This window comes from Podarcis pityusensis (assembly GCF_964106645.2).
Source record: "Podarcis pityusensis genome assembly, chromosome: 8".
In the NCBI taxonomy this organism is placed as follows: domain Eukaryota; kingdom Metazoa; phylum Chordata; class Lepidosauria; order Squamata; family Lacertidae; genus Podarcis; species Podarcis pityusensis.
This window is the reverse complement of record NC_138033.1, coordinates 9,610,587-9,627,752: the sequence shown is the minus strand read 5'-3', so window position 1 is coordinate 9,627,752 and position 17,166 is coordinate 9,610,587. Positions and strand designations below refer to the sequence as shown.

The 17,166-nt window shown below is 44.9% G+C and overlaps 1 protein-coding gene and 1 long non-coding RNA gene across 7 annotated transcripts; one reads left to right on the top strand and one right to left on the bottom strand.

The window, feature by feature from the left end:
- Positions 1–345: 345 nt before the first annotated feature.
- Positions 346–16,545, bottom strand: LOC308484467 (galectin-7-like). 6 transcript variants are annotated; one of them, XM_081019453.1, is made up of 6 exons: positions 16,428–16,543; positions 13,787–13,881; positions 10,027–10,264; positions 3,264–3,383; positions 2,819–2,869; positions 346–1,302 (listed from the first exon to the last, which is right to left on the bottom strand). In XM_081019453.1, exons 1-6 carry the CDS (start codon positions 16,428–16,430, stop codon positions 1,264–1,266), a joined length of 546 nt encoding a protein of 181 aa, XP_080875579.1. In that variant the 5' UTR covers positions 16,431–16,543; the 3' UTR covers positions 346–1,263. The 6 variants fall into 6 exon arrangements, 5 of the variants coding, with proteins under 5 accessions (XP_080875579.1, XP_080875578.1, XP_080875580.1 ...); XM_081019452.1 differs by having other exon boundaries at positions 346–1,305; positions 16,428–16,542; XM_081019454.1 differs by lacking the exon at positions 2,819–2,869 and having other exon boundaries at positions 16,428–16,545.
- On the top strand, positions 9,377–10,176 carry LOC308484637. The gene is made up of 2 exons (XR_013990065.1): positions 9,377–9,630; positions 9,974–10,176. It is a non-coding gene; the product is annotated as an uncharacterized lncRNA (long non-coding RNA).
- Positions 16,546–17,166: the final 621 nt, after the last annotated feature.

Genomic DNA, 17,166 nt, shown 5'->3' with positions numbered 1-17,166 from the left:
AAACATTAAATTCCTGCTCTGCTCGCTTTTGCCGAAGGCCGTATCTACCCCTGGCATGTGGGCTGAAAATGGTCTCCGCCAACCTTAATATCATCAAAAGTCTCTGTTTGATCTTTTATAGTGTAAAGCTGGCTGCTGGTCCCAATATGGCCTACGAATCCTTTCCTCCCCCAAACCACGTCCACCGGCCCAACAGTTGACATGGCTGCCAATGCACAAATGGCAGTCTTAAAGTGTGCTCCTGGTTGTGCATGGGCAAAAGGAGGATCGCCCCAGATGTAACATGCATTTTAGAGAAATCACATAAAAGTAATGCAATAATTCCTAAAGGCTCACACATTTCACTTTTCTGTTATTTATATAGCACTTTTATTTATATATTTCAAATTTCCAAGCTTGTTTGTTTCAGTTCTATACCACCTTTGTGGGTGGTTAACAAAGTTATTAACATGGCAAATTAAAGCAGAAGAATATTAAAATGGAATTACCAGTCAGCACAAAAAAGCAACCTAAAAGCGAGCATAAACACAAGCAGCATAAAGTACATGCAGGTCCTGCTGTCCACCTGCTCACTATCTGCCAGTTCACTTATCCAAACAGAAATAATCATGCCCAAACCTCGCTATACACTCCACAGATTCAGATATCCAAAAAGCCAGAGTTTGCCCACTTCCTCACTCATTGTGCTTGGCTGGTCAGTGGCAGCCATTTTTGGACAGAAACCGTGGGGAAAGGGAGTGGGGAGAGAGATTGGACAAATCTGTTTTTTTGCTTTGCTTCCCTTTACCTGGTTGGCTGCAGCCATTTTAGGAACAAACCATGGCAGGAGCGGACAGAGATAACCGATTCCCAAAGACATCAATGGAAATTGTGGATTTGTCTGCAAACATTTGCCTGACAAATGATTTCCAGGAAATGTATTGAGGACGGCTAGCAGGATCTGCTGGTAACAAAGCATTGGTGGTGACTGTTGAAGGGCCTTGGGTTTACTTGTGTTTACAATGTTTATTCCCCAAGCCTTGTCGTTTTGCAATCTCCCATTGCCCTCACAACAGCCAACAATAACAAAGTACAGTATATAGAAAACATGCAAATATTTTGCTAACTACTGGTTTTTATGACACTACTTAATTTTGCTTCATTCCACACATAACAGATGAACTCTATCCTCAGTGAGGTCAGGAAAAGAGCACCCATCCCTTTACCCAACCAGCCAGGGCTTCCGTTTTCCAAAGGACCACGCAGGCTCATCTTGGGTCTTCACTATTTGGTTGACTTTGCTTCTGGGGCACGCTTCTCTTCCTGCTGAGTGGCAGAGACAAAAGAAAAGCACAGAATGAAGTCAATGCCAAGTTATCACCAACCAACCTAGGTGGGCTTATGGAAGACTGCCATAAAGGAAATGGGGTCAAAGCTTGCCCAACCATGAGGAGGCTGGGGTGACTGCTTATTGCTGTTGCAGTGCTCAATAAAGGTAAAGGGTAAAGGGACCCCTGACCATTAGGTCCAGTCGTGGCCAACTCTGGGGTTGCGGCGCTCATCTGGCTTTATTGGCCAAGGGAGCCGGCGTACAGCTTCCGGGTCATGTGGCCAGCATGACTAAGCTGCTTCTGGTGAACCAGAGCAGCGCACGGAAATGCCGTTTACCTTCCTACCTATTTATCTACTTGCACTTTGACGTGCTTTTGAACTGCTAGGTTAGCAGGAGCAGGGACCGAGCAACGGGAGCTCACCCCGTCGTGGGGATTCGAACCGCCGACCTTCTGATCGGCAAGTCCTAGGCTCTGTGGTTTAATCCACAGCACCACCCGTGTCCCTTGAAAGTAGCACCGACCTTCTGATTGGCAAGTCCTAGGTGTTAAGTTGTGGGTGAACATATCAGATGGCACATCATTCTTCAAACAGCTCTTGTTTATTCAAAAGCCAGAACAGAACTGAACTGAAGGGTTCAGCCAGCCTGCTTATATAGAGCTCCACTAGAATGCAACAGTAACCATTTTCTGTAACTATCCAATTACTGAAAGTCACTTTCAATCCCTTATTTGCATATGTGGACCTGAGTGAAAACTATCTACAGTATCCCCCTGCTGGCCCAGGGTGAGAACTTCAGTACATAACACTAGGCTCTGTGGTTTAACCCACAGCGCTACCCGCGTCCCTTACAGTGCTCAATACATATGGCATTAAAAGTTGAGTAAAAGCAAAGTTTTTTGTTTGTTTTTTTAAGGATAATTGCTCTGAACAAACCCAAAGAAATCCCAAATTTTTGTTATCCAGCAGAGGCAGTGACTTTTAGGGGGAAATATGCCTTTGGACATCATGGTAAAGCCCTGCAGGCTGTGTTGAGATGGAAGGCAGAGCTGCAATCTCAGTTAGGATACACTGTATTGGCTGGCGTGGGGGAGAAATCTGATTCAGTTTGCACTCACAAAGTGAACCTCCCTAATTCACAGTTTCCTAAAGGGTACGCAAACCAAAACACGGGCATTCTTTGAAAGCCACTTTTCCAAATATTGCAGTGCAGTTTCCAAGCCAAATAATGTGTACAAAGATGCATATAGTATATTTTTAAAAACAACAACACAAGAATGTGCATTCTATTAGGGGAAGTTGCTTTGCGGGGGAAAACCCCATCAGGCAAAATTGTACACACATATGCATATCACAATAAATTCAATTAAACTGCTAATGAATCTTCATGAGGACTTTTTAAAAAAAATTATAAACTCATGTGCAGAATTGAGCTTACTGAAAAATCTTTACCAGTTCCATCCATTATTGGGAGAGAAGTACAAATAAACACAGGGGACTGACTTACTTTGTTATATGTGGTGTCACCAGAATTAGGAGGGCTGTAAGGGGGTGGAGCCTGGAACACAAAAATATAGATACCAGGGGATGAGAGCAGATGTTGAAAAGTGCATGGCTTCAGATAGTGGGGACTAAGCTTTAGAAATCCAGCCACCTGCATCATAACTGTTTTCTTGTTTCAACTTTTCATCCTCAGAGACCTGAAACTGCTATGCAGTCTCATCCATCTTTTCCAACTCTGTGCTGAATCACTTAAAAGCAGAAATCAGGCATTCTCCCAGAAATCATTAATATCCTGTCCAGAATTTTGCAGGTAAAAAGGTGAGGGCCTCCTCAAATTATTTTTGGGGAGCCTCATTTCTTTGACAAATGGCTGTTTCCCAGGTTAGATGCCCCATAAACCAGACTGGCAAGTTTAAGCTAAGGACGAAAGAGGAGAAAAACCAACTCACTTTAATCTCAGAAAATTCAAAGCAGTTCACTGAGACATCACCTTTGACCTCCAAGGTCTGGATTTCTTTGAGGGGAACACGGTGCTTGTACTCCAAAAAGCGATTTCCATTGACATACACCTACAGGAAAAATGAAACAAAGCATTCAATTACCAGTTGGCAGGGACAAGAAGAAGGCTTCAGGTGTTTAAAAGATTACCAGGCGTAATACAGTGTAAGTTCTCGTGGGATATATCTGACTGTCAGCTATTTCACCGAAGCTTATTCCAGAGTAATGTAAATGTTTTCTACTTAATTTAACATGTTTTTGCCCTTCCTTTCTGCCGTTTAGATAATCAGCGCAGCTTACACTACACGTAGGGGTCAGCAAACTTTTTCATCAGGGGGGCCGGTCCACTGTTCCTCAGACCTTGTGGGTGTTGGGAAAAAGCACCAAGGCAAAAGCCAGCTCCAGATGGCTGGAATGCAAAACAGGATGTTATGGTTTGCAGATGTACTGTTGGAGAAAAGGTGGAGCCTATTCTCTGTACTGAGCACCGGATGTTAGCTCAGTGTGTCATCTGACCTGTGCTGGAAGTACAGGGGAGGAGTTGTGACTCTTCTAATGGAGACTGAAGGGTGCAGTCACATTTCTATGTACTGTTGAGTGACAGGAATAAAACATGTAGAAAGGACTCCTGTCTGTCTCATTTCTCCTCCCTGGGAGAATGCAGGGAGGGAGAGAGAAGCAGAGAAGCAGAGGGTGTGTTCTATCTCACGACTAATGAGAAGAATCGCCGGGTTTGTTTACCTAGCCTGCCGGAGGTCGCAGACGGACGGTAAACACAGTATCTTGCTCAATTGCCTCGGGGGAGGCCAGGTACCTCTGCCTGTGAGCTGAAGATACTAAAATATGGTAGCAGAGGATGGTTTCGATCCATCGACCTCTGAATGAGAGGCTGGTGGATTGTCCTCCTCTGCTCCAAGGGAGAAGGCAAGCGTCTGAAAGAAGCCAGAGGCTCAACAGACAGCTGGTGGAAAGAAGAGGTGTTTTCCAGAGCAACAAAGTTCAAGGTATGCTGCATTTCGGGCTAGAAGTGTGAACGCAGTTTGATTAATTCACTGGTTCACGGAGCTGCGTTTCAACGGAAACAAAAGCTCCGGGAGGAAGAGGCCTGCAGCTTAAAGGCTGAAGCCTGCATTCCACAAATTCTTGTGGTTGATAAACTGTCCTATTGGAATGCATTGTTGCTAAGTAACGGAAAGTTGGAAAGTTACTGGCAAAGGGGCTGGACTGTGAGTGTGAGCCTGGGAAAGCGAAACAAAACCAGAGAGTGTTTTGGCTACAAGTTTACGTGCCCTTGGAAGGGACTTTCCATAGCAGCCAGAGTTTAGCTGCCAGGTGCAAAAGAGCGTAAACAACTTGCAGTTTGCCTGCGTGAGAAAGAAAAAAACAACTGTTGGATTTTACAGCTTGTTTGAAAGTGAGAGAGGCTTGGATTCAAAATGGATGCCAAGAAGGGGGGAGACTTGCCTAACTCATCTCCCCTGACCAGAGACAGTTATTCATCAGGGTCTGGATGGATAACTACCCCAGAAGGGGTGAGCCAAGATGATGCTGGCCAAGTTCCTAAGAGCTCATCGAAAGCTGAGGAGAGCTTTGACCCCAGAGGGGAGAGTGCAGGAACTGTGGCTGTTGGAACTGTTGGTGTTCCTGAACAAGGTGCAATGGGTGTTGCTGACAGGGAGAGGAAGGAACGGAGTTCTAATTCCCCCACTGCTGATGCTACTGGGAAGCATGGAGTAGCATTGAGTGCTGTCCGATGCTACAATTGTGGACAGACTGGGCATCTACAGCGAAACTGTAAGAAGCCGCGCCAGTCAAGAAGAGCAAAGAGCAGCTCTACGAAGCCTGAGGCGTCAGGCAAAAGCCGTTCCAAGTGCCAGGTGAAACCTGCAAAGGCTATGATGGTGAAAGGAACCACGCCAGATGTTGGGAACTCGTTCATAATTGACACGGGCGCGACGGTTCATATGTGCCCGCACAGACAACTGTTTTCGACGTTGAAGAAGCAAAGCTTCGCTGTGAAACAGGCCAACAGTCAAGAGTTGGAAGCAACAGGAATTGGGACTGTGTATCTTGAGAGTCTGAACTTGACTATAAGTGATGTTTACCTGGTTCCAGAACTGAAATTTAATCTGCTGAGTGTGTCGCAGATTGCAAAGAAAGGACTGAAACTGACCTATGATGCTAAAAGCTGCAAGATCTACAAAGATGGAGAACTGTTTCTTACTGCCAAAGAGAAAGATGGACTGTATTTGTTGACTTTTGATCAAAGTGATTACATGAAATGTAATTCTTCTGATTCTAACGAAATCTCTCTTGCAGGTGTGACCAGTGTGAGCACCAGGAAGGTGACCAAGAAGGTCGACAGAGCATTTCAGCGGGTGTATGCTGATGTGATTGGTCCTCTAGAACCATCTAGGGGCAATGCAAAATATTACCTTTTGTGTGTGGATTGTTTCACTAATTATTCTTGGGTTTATATGATGGAGAAACCGCAAGAAACTTTAGAAAAGTTTCAGGAGTTTTGTGACAAGGTTAAAAGTATGCATGATGCTAACATTGATTGTCTTTTCACAGATGACAAACAAGTTTTTCTGTTACAGAAGTTTCAGAAGTTCCTGGATGGAAAAGGGATAGACCACAAAGTTGCTGTTTCGCCAGAAGCGTGGAACAGGGGGGTCTGTGTAAGGGTGAACAAAGAATTGCAAAAGGGGATGAATGCGCAATTGCTGAGTTCACATTTGCCACATGAATATTGGGCCGAATCGCTAGCGTCCTATCTTCATGTGTGGTTGAGAAAAGTCTCAACAGAGTTGGGATGTTCTCCTTTTGAGAAGCTGTTCAATAGAAAACCTTCTGTTGCCTATTTTAAGGTTTTCGGGTCTCATGTGAGAACAGAAGCTCCAGGTGGAGTAAAGAATGCCAGAGGCATTTTTGTGGGATATGAAAAGGGTCTCTACAGAGTAATTTTGTCTGAATCTGGTCAGGTGATTCTCACAAAGTTTCTAGAGAGTGCTCCAGAGCAAGAGCGGGTTGTAGAACAAACATTTCCCACAGGTGGCAATTCAGATGATGTTGATGATTTTTCTGATGTCACAGATTACAGTGGTACTGACGATGACAGTGATAGCTCAGAGAGTTCAGTTGTAACGGTCATTGAGAGAAAATCTCACACAATGGATAGACCTTCACAGGTGAAGGAAGAACCACTGATAGCTACTGGTTCTCAACAGAGTCCAAAGGTTGAACCAGTGAGCACAGAGGATCAGAACTTCAAACGCAGGTCTGGGAGAGTCACAAAGGGTGTACCATCAAAGAGGTATTCAAAAGAGTTTGCTAACTTAGCTGTTGCATGTGTTGCTATTGTTAACAACTCAAAGCAGGTTAAAGCAGTGTCTAAGTCAGAGACAAAGACACAACAGAGAGTAGCTAGCCAAGGTAATGCAGAAGCACTCATTCCTTGGAAGCCAGACAACCAGAGAGGTACACTGGTGAAACCAGTGGTGGGGAGTTCCAAGGGTGGAACTGAAACAACAGGGGACTGTTATATGTATAACAACTGTTTGTTCTCTTCTCTGGATCATGTTTTGCCAATTGATGCTTTTGGGGGAGGATGTTGGGGAAAAAGCACCAAGGCAAAAGCCAGCTCCAGATGGCTGGAATGCAAAACAGGATGTTATGGTTTGCAGATGTACTGTTGGAGAAAAGGTGGAGCCTATTCTCTGTACTGAGCACCGGATGTTAGCTCAGTGTGTCATCTGACCTGTGCTGGAAGTACAGGGGAGGAGTTGTGACTCTTCTAATGGAGACTGAAGGGTGCAGTCACATTTCTATGTACTGTTGAGTGACAGGAATAAAACATGTAGAAAGGACTCCTGTCTGTCTCATTTCTCCTCCCTGGGAGAATGCAGGGAGGGAGAGAGAAGCAGAGAAGCAGAGGGTGTGTTCTATCTCACGACTAATGAGAAGAATCGCCGGGTTTGTTTACCTAGCCTGCCGGAGGTCGCAGACGGACGGTAAACACAGTATCTTGCTCAATTGCCTCGGGGGAGGCCAGGTACCTCTGCCTGTGAGCTGAAGATACTAAAAGTGGGGGGCCAGACTATATTTTTTTGGGGGGGAATGAACAAATTCCTATGCCCCACAAATAACCCAGAGATGCATTTTAAATAAAAGCACACATTCTACTCATGTAAAAACACCAGGCAGCCCCCACAAATAACCCAGAGATGCATTTTAAATAAAAGCACACATTCTACTCATGTAAAAACACCAGGCAGCCCCCACAAATAACCCAGAGATGCATTTTAAATAAAAGGGCACATTCTACTCATATAAAAACACACTGATTCCCTGACCGTCCGCGGGCCAGATTGAGGTGATTGGGCCGGATCCGGCCCCTGGGTCTTAGTTTGCCTACCCATGCTACAGAGGTTTACAGCCTTGGGGGGGGGGGGGCTAAGCTTCTACCTCAGAGCTTTCCAAACCTTTCATGTTGGTGACACACTTTTTAGACATGAATCATTCCGTGACACAGTAATTCAGCTTTACTAACAAACCGGAGGTTAAACTAACCCCTTTCCAGCCCCGGGAGGAGCGCAGGGAGCATTCGCACGATACACCTACACACCGCGGCCGACGCACTGATGTGCTGTGACTCACAGTTTGGAAAGCTCTGTTGTTCTATGTCTAAAACTTCCACCCTAAAAAAAAGGAGCAGATCCTCGCCCTGTTTTAGCCTTATTTCTACCCAGGTTTTTTGTTTTCTCTATACTCTTTGCTTCCACCACTAGATGGAGCATTTTCTTTTTTCTCTACAGCTTTACATTTAATTTTAAAAAAGAAAAATGCAACACAACTGTCACTTTCCACCTGCCACTTCCCCAACATTCTACCCCCTCAGCCCCTGCCTTTGTTTGCATAATATCTCACACAGATTTGAATCCCGTATTTGCAGTCAAGAAAACAATTCTGAATATTTCGCTGCTTATAGCTCAGAAGTTAGACTGGTTGCAAGATGCTTTGGGTTGCAACTGAGAAATTTAATTAAGAATAACTGGTGTCATTTGTTTTAGCCCAAGCCTGAGAAAAGTGTGTGGGTGAGTCAGAAACAAGATTTTGGCTAGGTAGGGAAGCCGAGTTGTGGTGAGGCAAGCTCACTAGCCCCATTATCATAGCTGTCAATGTTTCCCATTTTTTTAAGGGAAATTCCCTTATTCCGAATAGGATTCCTCGCAAGAACAGGGAAAAGTTGACAGCTATGCCTATTATTTCCTTTTAAGCCAGTAGCTTCACTCCCACAGTGCTGAAGAAGACAGTATTTTACCCACAGGGACACACTCTCACTTCACTGCTGGCCTGCACATTCACACTGAGAGCTTATCCCACATTTCTTCTCCTCCTGCTGCTTTTCCCTGGCGAAAACCACTCTTTACCGCTGAATCAGAGCAAACAGCAATAGGGTTTTCTGTGGGTTGCATTTTGCTCCGATTAATGGTAAAACACTGGTTTTTCCTGGGTGGTGGTGGTGGTGGTGGATAAACAACAACAGCCACCTGGACCTGTGCCTAGAAAGTGTGGAGCCAAGTCACGTGTGGACAAGCCCTGATACAATCCATGCTGAGGTAACTTGAATTCTGATTGGCTGGTTAGTTCTAGATCCTTAAATAAACTGCTTTGAGGCTTCCCCCCCCCCCAAAAAAAAATCAAGCAGCATATAAATTTTATGGCTTAAACAAATAATAGTTTAAAAAAGCAAACCCCTGTATTTCTCCCCAGTTATTTACCCAGCATTGTTGCACGCCACCCCAATCTCCACACCAGTGCGAGACTCCAGGGGTCCCGGCAGGGTTCGTGTTTCCTTTGGGAACGAGACACAGCGAAGACTGTGGTGTCTTTATAATAGATGGTTTATTTACACATATATTCAACCTGAGCCTACGATGAGTCCTGCTTCTCTCATGGCCACGATTCTGGATTCAAGCTGCCAGCCCACATGGTGCTCTGATCCCTGCCTTTCTCCAGCCTGCCGCCTCTTACAAACTGACACCTTTCCCCCCTAGCTCACTTCAGGCAAGCTGAGATCCTAAGCGCAACTCTGCTAACTGACACAGAGATGGAGAAGGGGCCGCATCCCTCTGCTGCCTGGTACAGAGTCTCTGCTAATGGCGCATATCCCTGCTTTGTTTGCTTAGCGACTCGGCTAGTCTCAGCAACTGCTGCATCTGGGGATTGGTTAAATCCTAAAACATTTCTGGTTCCAGGAATATAGGAGAGTCTTCCTCTCCTCCTCAGCCTTTCCTTTTCCAGCTGACACTCCAGGTTAAAAAGGTAAAGGGACCCCTGACCATTAGGTCCAGTCGTGGCTGACTCTGGGGTTGCGGCGCTCATCTCGCTTTACTGGCCGAGGGAGCCGGCGTACAGCTTCCAGGTCATTCCGCTTCTGGCGAAACCAGAGCAGCGCATGGAAACACCATTTACCTTCCCGCCGGAGCGGTACCTACTTATCTACTTGCACTGGTGTGCTTTCGAACTGCTAGGTTGGCAGGAGCTGGGACCAAGCAACGGGAGCTCACCCCGTTGCGGGGATTTGAACCGCTAACCTTCTGATCGGCAAGTCCTAGGCTCTGTGGTTTACACCACAGCGCCACCCACGCCACTCCAGGTTGCTTGCTATCAAATGGAGTAACCTAGCTCACCATCCCAGTCCCACCGCACCTGATAGCAGCCACTCTCAACATTGATGGTCATCTCAAAAGAACTGTTCTGCTTGAAAGGTGTGCTGGGGGCAATTTCCTCTTCCCCCCAGAAGACTTCGTCGCTCTTCCAGGACTCCCAGAGCCGTTTTTTACTTTTCATTTGAGTGTTGCACACAACCATCGGGTTTAGCGTATCGAATCGCGGATTGAAGTGGAAGGCGATGTCGCCATTGGCGCACAGAAAATTCACTGCAAATCTGAAATGTAAGAAGGGCAGAAGCACTGTGAGGAAGGAGAGAGCAGCCGATCGCAGAGGGAAAGGAACTGGAAAAGCCAAGTGGACAAAGAAGCAGGAACAACAATACACATGTGGTGGGGTTGTGAGGAGATTGAGAAATTTTGGGAAGTAATACATGAGGAATTAAAGAAAATGTTGAAAATCCCAATTGTTAGAAAGCCAGAGGCATATCTCCTAGGCGTGATAGGGAAAGCTATACCGCAAGTGGAAAAAAAGAATTTTTCTATACAGTGGTGCCCCGCAAGACGAATGCCTCGCAAGACGGAAAACTCGCTAGACGAAAGAGTTTTCCGTTTTGGAGGTGCTTCGCAAAACGAAGCTCCTATGGGCTTGCTTCGCAAGACGAAAATGTCTTGCGAGTTCCTGCGGGGTTTTTTCCCTTCCCCCCCCTTTTTCTAAGCCGTTAAGCCGCTTATCTGCTTATCCGATAAGCTGATAAGCCGCTAAAAGCCGCTAAAAGCCGCTAATAGCGCTAATAGCGCTAATCCGCTAATCCGTCAATGGGCTTGCTTCGCAAGACGAAAAAACCGCTAGACGAAGAGACTCACAGAACGGATTCTTTTCGTCTTGCGAGGCACCACTGTATGCAACTACGGCAACCAGGGTAGTGATTGCTTCTAAACAGAAATCTCAAATCTTGCCCTCAAAAAAGGAGTGGATTTGCAAATTAAATGAATATTTAGAACTGGCAAAGCTAACCTCAATCGTAAGATATCAGTCAAATCAAAAATTAAAACGGAATGGAAATGTTTGTAAGATTATATGTTAAAATCTTGTTCTGAGAAAGATATGCTAATCTGCCTAGAATAAAAATGTAAAGTATATCTATGAATTGGAAAAGAGAAGAGATAAAAGAAATACAAAGAATGATACATTTGGAGAATGCAAAGATAAAGGTGGAAATAGAGATTCAAAGAAGTCGAATTGTGGTGGAAGAAAGCTGCGGGTGGGGGGCGTATTATATGATAAGTATGTAATATTTGTTTTCAATGTTTTTGGATTGTTTTCAATTTTTTGTTGTTGTTTTGTTTTTTTCTGTATTATTTAAACAAAAATAAAACAAACATGCAAACCAAAAAAGAAAAAAGAAAAGGCCAAATGGAGGGGAGAATGGAGCAAGAGAGAAAGGCAAGGTTTGGAAAGGGCAGGAGTCATGGAGGAGCACAACTGGGACTCAGCAAAAGGAAGTGGGAACACCACAGTAAAGTTTCTGTGCACCTATAGCATGCCCATTGATTATCCTCACCGAGTCTTTTAAGCATGAATATAATTCTATCAAGGCATGTACTTGACAGTGCTCTGAATTAACCCTCCAAAGAATAACAGGCTGAAGTTTGTTCCCAGATCCTTATCCCCGATTCCCAGTTCCTTGCTTGACAAAACAGAGAGCTGAGGGAACAGCTTGAATCAGGACTTCCGGTGCATGTGCCCCTGCAGTCCAATACACCTCTGTGATAAGATGCTCACTGGCTCTCAGCTATAACAACGCAAAAACAGTAAATATATATATATATATTCCAGGGGAAGACATATTCATTAACATCCAAGTCTCAAGATTTGCTCTGGCCACTGAGAAAATGCAAGCCAGGTTCCAAGAAACTTGGTGTGTGTGTGTGTGCTTCTGTTCTGTTGTAATATTAACACTTTATAGCTTATTGAAGAGTTACAGTGTGTGATATGCATGTCATAGAATTCTATTTAATACTGATCCAGAGCAGAACCCCAATGTACAGTGAAATATACTCCAGGCTTAGTACATAAGATATAGTTAGCAGAGTAAAAATTTAAACACGTTGCAGGATTCCCTAAAAATAGACCAGAGGCTATTAATAGTTCATCCAGCAGAGCTTTACTGCTACTGAAGGCAGGTGAGCATAATGGTCACAAATCCAATACATTCAGGATTGGCACTGTCCCTAAGAAATCCAGTTGCAGCAGACTTAACTTAAACATATGATAATTTATACTAAGTCTACACCTTAACACTATACGGTATACAGAACACCACACCAAAAGGAAAAGAGATAGAAAGTGAAAGGGAAGTCCAGGCTCCTTCTGGCCCTACTTTTATAGTCAGCATGACCTTCACAGAAAGAGATAAGAGAACCAGTTTAAACCAGCTGTACTAGCTTCTCTGGAGATAGTACTCAAACATCATGAACCTTCTTGCTTGTTTCTTTCACACAGAGAAGCTTTCAGAATCCTCTTGAATTAATTAAAATACGAAAGATCTCTACACGTCAGATCAATACAGTGATACCTTGGGTTACATACGCTTCAGGTTACATACGCTTCAGGTTAAAGGTAAAGGTAAAGGGACCCCTGACCATTAGGGCCACTCGTGGCCGACTCTGGGGTTGCAGCACTCATCTCGCTTTATTGGTTGAGGGAGCCGGCATACAGCTTCCGGGTCATGTGGTCAGCATGACTAAGCTGCTTCTGGCGAACCAGAGCAGCGCACAGAAATGCCGTTTACCTTCCCGCCGGAGCGATACCTATTTATCTACTTGCACTTTGACATGCTTTCGAACTGCTAGGTTGGCAGGAGCAGGGACCGAGCAACGGGAGCTCACCCCGTTGCGGGGATTCGAACCACCGACCTTCTGATCGGCAAGTCCTAGGCTCTGTGGTTTAACCCACAGCGCCACCCATGTCCCTACGCTTCAGGTTACAGACTCCACTAACCCAGAAATAGTGCCTCAGGTTAAGAACTTTGCTTCAGGATGAGAACAGAAATCGTGCTCTGGTGGCGCGGCAGCAGCGGGAGGCCCCATTAGCTAAAGTGGTGCTTCAGGTTAAGAACAGTTTCAGGTTAAGAACGGACCTCCAGAACTTATTAAGTACTTAACCCGAGGTACCACTGTACTTTCTGCACCAAGAAAGGCAAACTGACAGTGCAAGGGGGTGTTATTAGTTTTCAGGTGTTTGTGTGTGTGTGTGTGTGTGTTGAATACCTCAAAATGATTATTTAGCTCAGCCAGTGGACCACGAGACTCTTAATCTCAGGGTTGTGGATTCGAGCCTCACACTGAACAAATATTCCTGCATTGCAGGGGGTAGACTAGATGACTCTCGTGGTTCCTTCCAACTCTACACTTCTATGATACTTTTATTTGTTTGTTGTGTCTTTTTTGTGGTAGTCTATTACAACAACGAATGGCAACGAAATCAAGCGGCAAAATAAGCCCCACAGTAACACATTCAAATCAGCAACAACGCTTTTCAAACTTTTTTAAATTTTATTTTAAATCAGCATTTCTTTATGGAGTACTATTTTTGTAAATTATTCCTAAATGAACTCAAGAAGATTCAACAGCAGAACACGGCAGCTTCACTACCCTGACGGACTGCATGCATCACCCCACATCCATGATTTTGGTCACAGAGGAAGAAGGGCCAGTTCTGAGAGGAAGAGATGGATGGGGCAGAACAGCTCCCAAAAAACAAAGGGAATCGAACGTGACCAGCAGGCTTTACAAACCTTTTCGTGTATGGTCGGACAAAGCCTTGGATTAAAAATCTCTTTCCCTCACTGAGGCCTTCAATATTGGTCCAAGCAGCAGCAATGGGAAAACTCTGTGGAGTGGGGAGGAAAGCGCAAAAATAAGGTCATCACATTCTCGATCCAATAGCCTCAAACTCAGCCTCAGAACCATCCCAACCGTCATGAAGAGAACTCAAATTTTAATGGAAACTGTTTATATCGGCTGCATACATGCTATAGTTTTAAAGCACATTGGAAGCACATTCTCTCCTCACCTCATTGTACTTTGTTAGGGGTTGCTGAGAATCATAACTCTCAGGGGTAATGCCAGAATGCCCAGAATTATTTGAGGAGGGGAAAGGCGTGTCGAATGTATTTTAAAGGTAGAATTTTATGCATCCGTTGTATGAAATGAGAATTTGTTTTAAGAGCATAGCCTTCAAGGGCCCTGGGTGCAGACGACAACACTGCACAGAGCCCCAGCTCAGGTTTCGAGAGTATACCCCCATCTTCTGTGCTAGTATACACTGCATTTGTTGTTGTTGTTTAGTTGTGTCTGACTTTTCGTGACCCCATGGACCAGAGCACGCCAGGCACTCCTGTCTTCCACTGCCTCCCGCAGTTTGGTCAAACTCATGCTGGTAGCTTCGAGAACACTATCCAACCATCTCGTCCTCTGTCATCTCATTCTCCTTGTGCCCTCCATCTTTCCCAACATCTGGGTCTTTTCCAGGGAGTCTTCTCTTCTCATGAGGTAGCCAAAGTATTGGAGCCTCAGCTTCAGGATCTGTCCTTCGAGTGAGCACTCAGGGCTGATTTCCTTCAGAATGGAGAGGTTTGATCTTCTTGCAGTCCATGGGACTCTCAAGAGTCTCCTCCAGCACCATAATTCAAAAATAAACTGCATTTATATACTAATATTCATTCAGTCATCTTTTATGGCATAATTTAGACACCACATGTTAAGGCTGAGCCAGGAGCACCACCACTCTCCCCCATGAAGAAAGGGTTGTTCCCCCTCTGAAAGGCACTATCTCTGCACCCCACCCGCCATCTTGGAGCTGGTTCATCAACTTTTCGTCTCACATTCTCCTGGCGTGAAAGTGAAAGCAAAGCCTCATCTATCTATCAGGAAAGGGGTGGGACACAAAGCTGGCAGCTCCTTTTGAGCAAAGTTCACGCCACAGGGAGAACACCATTGTGGAAGGGAGAGATGGGCCAGTCTGTCCATTTTGGTTCCTCTCAATTTCTCATTTTTCCAATCCTAACAATATCTCTCCACACTCCCACATCAGGTGCACTTTCTTTCCCCAAAGCTCCCATGAAAACTAATCAGCACTTTGGTTTGCATTTCTTGTAATATACCCTATAACACGTTTTCATGCAGTTGCGTCTCATACACGTATTTTTGCAAATTGATTTCTCCTGATACAACACGTTTCTGTATATTATTTTCATATGTGTGTTTTTATTTCCGCATTACCCCAGTACTCTTGTGCATATTATTTTGCTACATTGCTAAATTCAGAGAAGTCAGAATGCCAGGATTCTTTGACTAGGAAAAGATGCATTGAATGTATTTTAAAGGCAGAGTTTTATGTATCCATTGTTTAAAACGAGAATTTGTTTTAACAGAATGGCCTTCAAGGGCCCAGGGTAGAGACGAGAACACTGCACAGAACCCCAGCTCAGGTTTTGAGAGTCTACCCCCATCTTCTGTGCTAGTGTAACCTGCATTTATATACTAATATTCATTCATTCATCCTTTATTGGCATAATTTAGACAATAAAAATCATAAAAGAGAGGCGGGAATCTATAAAACACAGGTAATCCAGACACATTAAACACATAAAACATAGAAGACTCAGTACTAAAAATTAAGGAACGGGAAACCTCAGAGCACATTTTCAGCTAAGGAATTTATGATCAGTACCAGGACCAAGATCAAAAGTATTTTTGCCCAAAACCCACTCCTGGTTCTCCACCCCCAAACCCGTGTCCTTTTTCAGCAACCTAACTTGGGGTCAGGTAAGCTTTTCAGTTAGAAAAGATCCTATTAGATCCTGGAGCCATAAACATCTGCCGATTTGACACAAATAACTCCTGAGAGATCTCAGTCTGCCTTCTGCTCACCTGACTTCCTGAGAGTAAAGGCTCTTCTACTTTCCCCAAACATCTTTAGGCTGCTTTCCCATACCCTGCAAGCCACATTTAACAATGGGACTTACTTCAGAGTAGCCAAACTTTCAACCGTGTAGGTGATGTCACGGAACATGGGATGGAGAGGAAGATTCTATCCTGAAGAAACTCTTACGCAGATTCACAAAACTTTTGAGAAGTCAACAACATGATTTTCCCACAAGGCAAAACAGGGGCAGTGCTCTGCTAAGGAAAGGGGCATTAAATAGGGGCTGTGCCAGCTAAAACGAGGCCGTTAAGAGCCGATCCTTTCCTTAGGAGTGAACTGCATCACATGTCAAGAAAGATGCTGTCGCTTTTCCTGATGATGATAAAGCAACAGCTCAGTGCTGGGGATCAACAGCACATGTTAAGGCTGAACCAGAAGCACCACCCCACTCCCACATGAAGAAAGGGTGGTTCCCCCTCTGACATGCCCTTTCTCTGCACCCCACTCACCATCTTGGAGCTAGTTCGTCAGCTTTTCTTCTCACGTTCTCCTGGCGTGAAAGTGAAAGCAAAGCCTCATCTAGCAAGCATCAACCTTCCTCAGGAAAGGGGTGGGACACAAAGCTGGCAGTTCCTTTTGAGCAAAGTTCAGGCCACAGGGAGAACATCCTTGTGGAAGGGACGGATGGGCCAGTCTGTCCATTTTGATTTCTCTCGATTTTTCATTTTCCCAGTCTTAAGTATAGGTAAAGGTAAAGGGACCCCTGACCATTAGGTCCAGTCGCGGACGACTCTGGGATTGCAGCGCTCATCTCGCTTTATTGGCCGAGGGAGCCAACGTACAGCTTCCGGGTCATGTGGCCAGCATGACTAAGCCGCTTCTGGCGAACCAGAGCAGCTCACGGAAACGCTGTTTACCTTCCCACCAGAGCGGTACCTATTTATCTACTTGTACTTTGACGTGCTTTCAAACTGCTAGGTTGGCAGGAGCAGGGACCCAGCAATGGGAGCTCACCCCATTGCAGGGATTTGAACCACCGACCTTCTGATCGGCAAGTCCTAGGCCCACAGCGCCACCCGCATCCCAATCTTAAGTATAGCTCTCCACATTTGCACATCAGTTTCTTTCCTGTGAAGCCCTATGAAAACTAATCAGCATTTTGGTGCGAATTTCTTGTAATATACCTTATAACACATTCGTATGCAGTCATGCCTAATACAGTTGTACCTTGGTTGTTGGATGGAATCC